Here is a 2,974-nt window from a genome sequence, read left to right as displayed (position 1 = left end):
CTGGGTGCAAACTGTGTTTTCTGACACATGCCATATGAGAGTAAAATGCATTTTCTTTAATACTACCGGTACACTGGAATAGCATTCACACTTCACCATCAATGTTAAACTGGCCGTCATATGTGTCTTCCGCTCATGCTATAGTTGTTGGATGTAGCTCACAATATTTTACAATTACATCATATAATTGTATAATTATACAATTATATCAGGATAATTAGCTATTAGATAATAGTTATGTTGTACTGCTGATTTATTGTACTAGTGCTAATAGTTTGAATGGTGTAGATATTGCGCACTGATAAAGCAGTCCTTTTCAGTCAGATAATGCACACTGCCCTGCCAAATAAGGTGCACAGACCATTGCATAAAGTCTTCACCAGTACATCGTGGAGAATCTCCATGGGGTCATGGTCAGGACAAGGTGATGGTGGCCAATCCATGTGTGGAAATTCTTCTTCTTCTTTAACCATTAATTCATCAGAGTCATCATAGTCTGATCAAGAAAATGTCCATTGATGGTCATTCAGTATGTTTCAGTAGTCAGCTCACTTTTTTTTATTGCCCCATAATGTTGCTGTACAGTGCAGTACACAGTAAAGACAGTAGGGCCCCCATCACTCTGGATCATGGTAAATCTGGACCCCTCAGACATTAAAATTAATTGTATGTGAGGATAGGAACATGTGGCCATGTGTAGTTGATTTTAGACAGAGGATGAAAAAGTGGGGTATTTTCCTTTATAAAAACATTCGACAGCTTGGCAAATCTCACTCACCCGCCACAGCCGTCACAGCTCCTGGGACAGGAGGGGCTCACTGAGGGTTGGGCAACATAAAATAAAAAATGGCACTGAAAACCTTTTCAATTAGTTTATTTAGTTATTAATATTTATTATTAAACAGCAAACCATAATAAATCAGTTAAACAAAATTAACATGTAATAGTGACATGTAATCAAGTTGTTAAATGAAGGGGTGGTGTCAAAATGAATATGTGAACATTTTATATAATTATTTCTATTATAGTAATTATTCATTATAAAATAATTATTTCAGAAATGTAAAACGTGGACAGATATGGCCAAGTATGGTCTGCTGTATTTTTCTCCTCTTTTCATTACATTTGAACATTAGTTATCTGAACATGGGTTCACACCGCACTTACTACCATTGTGTCCCAGAGCACTTGACCCTGAGTCACCCTGGTTAAGGCCGTCTGATATATGCCGTAAATGTGAATGCAAATGAACATTGAATGTGATTGAATATAGCAGAACACAGTCCCCATTAATGAAAGCTATATAAGCTTCAGAACTGAGCTTCAGAACTGAGGACACCCTGTCTGTTTCATTCCCTGCACATCGCGTCCTGGCCGGGTGACGAAATTACAGCGCATTTCTGTAGTGAAATGGGTGGAAAATCGGTTGTGCCCGGGTAAATATTTATGAATGGGATAAAAACAAGACTGTTCTTGTGATTTATTTTTTCACATTGGTAGCCAATCAGAGTAGAGGTCCAGCCAGAGCAAACAGCAGGCCTGGGAAGTGCTGTGTGCAGTGAAGGCTTCTTTCAGAGCTCTCAAGCCCACTGTGTGCCTGTGCTTAGACCACTGCAGCAATGCTGTGTGATCGACTCCTAATTCTTTTGGTCTTCTCCGTCACAATCCTCCACCTGAGCAGAGGCTGGCCTTCCCGATCCAGGAAAGCAGCTCCAGGGCAACAAAAAGGTAATCCAACCCCTGGCAATAGTCCTAGATACCAGCAGAGTAGCCGACTTCAAGAGATACTGTCCTGACTTGTGTTACTAGTGAATTAACTTCGTTAAAACTCGTCTATTGGGTTCTTTTATTCCACGCTGAGATGCAGTGGGAGATGAGCCGGATTTCAAAGTGCAGATCGAGAAGTTATGGCAAGAGGTGAACTCTCTGAAGGAGATGCAAGCCCTGCAAACTGGTGAGACTGACGACACAGTACACCGTGCCGTGTACAGAATTACAGCATTACGTGGGATGTTGGGCTAAATATCCCTTGAAAAGGCATCCCAGTGCATTTTTCTCTGATGCCGACACTAATTGAATGTCTGTGCTGAATATTTGTATGATGTTTAGTGGATGACGCAGTTTAAAGTTTAAAGCTGGATGTGCTGAATTTCCAGCAGAGGGCAGCAATGTCAAGTATGCAATCAAGTGTATGTAATAAATGATAATTAATGTTTTTAAAGATGACATAGGTAGGCAATTCCTACTGAAACCAGCTCACTGTGAATAGGAGAATGTTGTTTTTCAGTTTGTCTCCGAGGCATCAAAGCTCACAGAAAGTGCTACCTCGTCATTGAGGAACCCAAGCACTATCATGAAGCCAACGAAGACTGCATTGCACAGGGGGGGACCTTAGCCACCCCACGAGACCTTCACGAGAACAATGATGTCAGGGACTATGCCAGGCGCACCCTGCCCGGTGCCAAGGATTTCTGGATTGGAGTGACAGACATTGTTAAGGAGGGCCAGTATGTGGATGTCAATAGTTTGCCAATCACCTACTTCAACTGGGACCGGTCTAAAAAACAGCCCACAGGCGGAAAAAGGGAGAGTTGTGCAGCTCTCTCCCTGACCTCACATGGCAAATGGCATGATGAGGTCTGTCGCAGCCAGAAAAAGTTCATTTGTGAATATTTAATTCCCTAATGTTCAAATCTGATACCGAAGCTGGTGATAAGACCAGACCTTATTGGAAAAAAAAGTAATAATAACCTAATAATTACACTCTTTGTTGTACCATGTGGATTATTCATACAATGAACTTGTCAAATCTACCTGCTACTCTGATTTACATGTTCAAGAATACATTTTGAATATGTGATATATTAATATTACGTGGCATCACATTATAATATATTAAAATTCTCAAAATACTCTTCTTTTTGTTTTTTAAAAGCACAATGCTCTTTCTGGTCGGATTTTAGCGACGACAGGG

General features: G+C 40.7%; 1 protein-coding gene across 1 annotated transcript; it reads left to right on the top strand.

Moving 5' to 3' along the window:
• Positions 1-1,405: 1,405 nt before the first annotated feature.
• clec3a (C-type lectin domain family 3, member A) lies at positions 1,406-2,910 on the top strand. Its single transcript, XM_028956882.1, has 3 exons — positions 1,406-1,728; positions 1,868-1,954; positions 2,288-2,910. Exons 1-3 carry the CDS (start codon positions 1,620-1,622, stop codon positions 2,683-2,685), a joined length of 594 nt encoding a protein of 197 aa, XP_028812715.1. The 5' UTR covers positions 1,406-1,619; the 3' UTR covers positions 2,686-2,910.
• Positions 2,911-2,974: the final 64 nt, after the last annotated feature.

The sequence above is a fragment of the Denticeps clupeoides genome, chromosome 16, assembly GCF_900700375.1.
Source record: "Denticeps clupeoides chromosome 16, fDenClu1.1, whole genome shotgun sequence".
NCBI classification, from domain to species: Eukaryota; Metazoa; Chordata; class Actinopteri; order Clupeiformes; family Denticipitidae; genus Denticeps; species Denticeps clupeoides.
This window is presented reverse-complemented; position numbering and strand designations above follow the sequence as displayed.

Coding starts and splice junctions, on each gene's coding strand:
- clec3a (XM_028956882.1), top strand. CDS start 1,620: ATGCTGTGTGATCGACTCCTAATTCTTTTGGTCTTCTCCGTCACAATC. Junction 1,729..1,867: donor AGCTCCAGGGCAACAAAAAG/GTAATCCAACCC, acceptor GCTGAGATGCAG/TGGGAGATGAGCCGGATTTC. Junction 1,955..2,287: donor GATGCAAGCCCTGCAAACTG/GTGAGACTGACG, acceptor GTTGTTTTTCAG/TTTGTCTCCGAGGCATCAAA.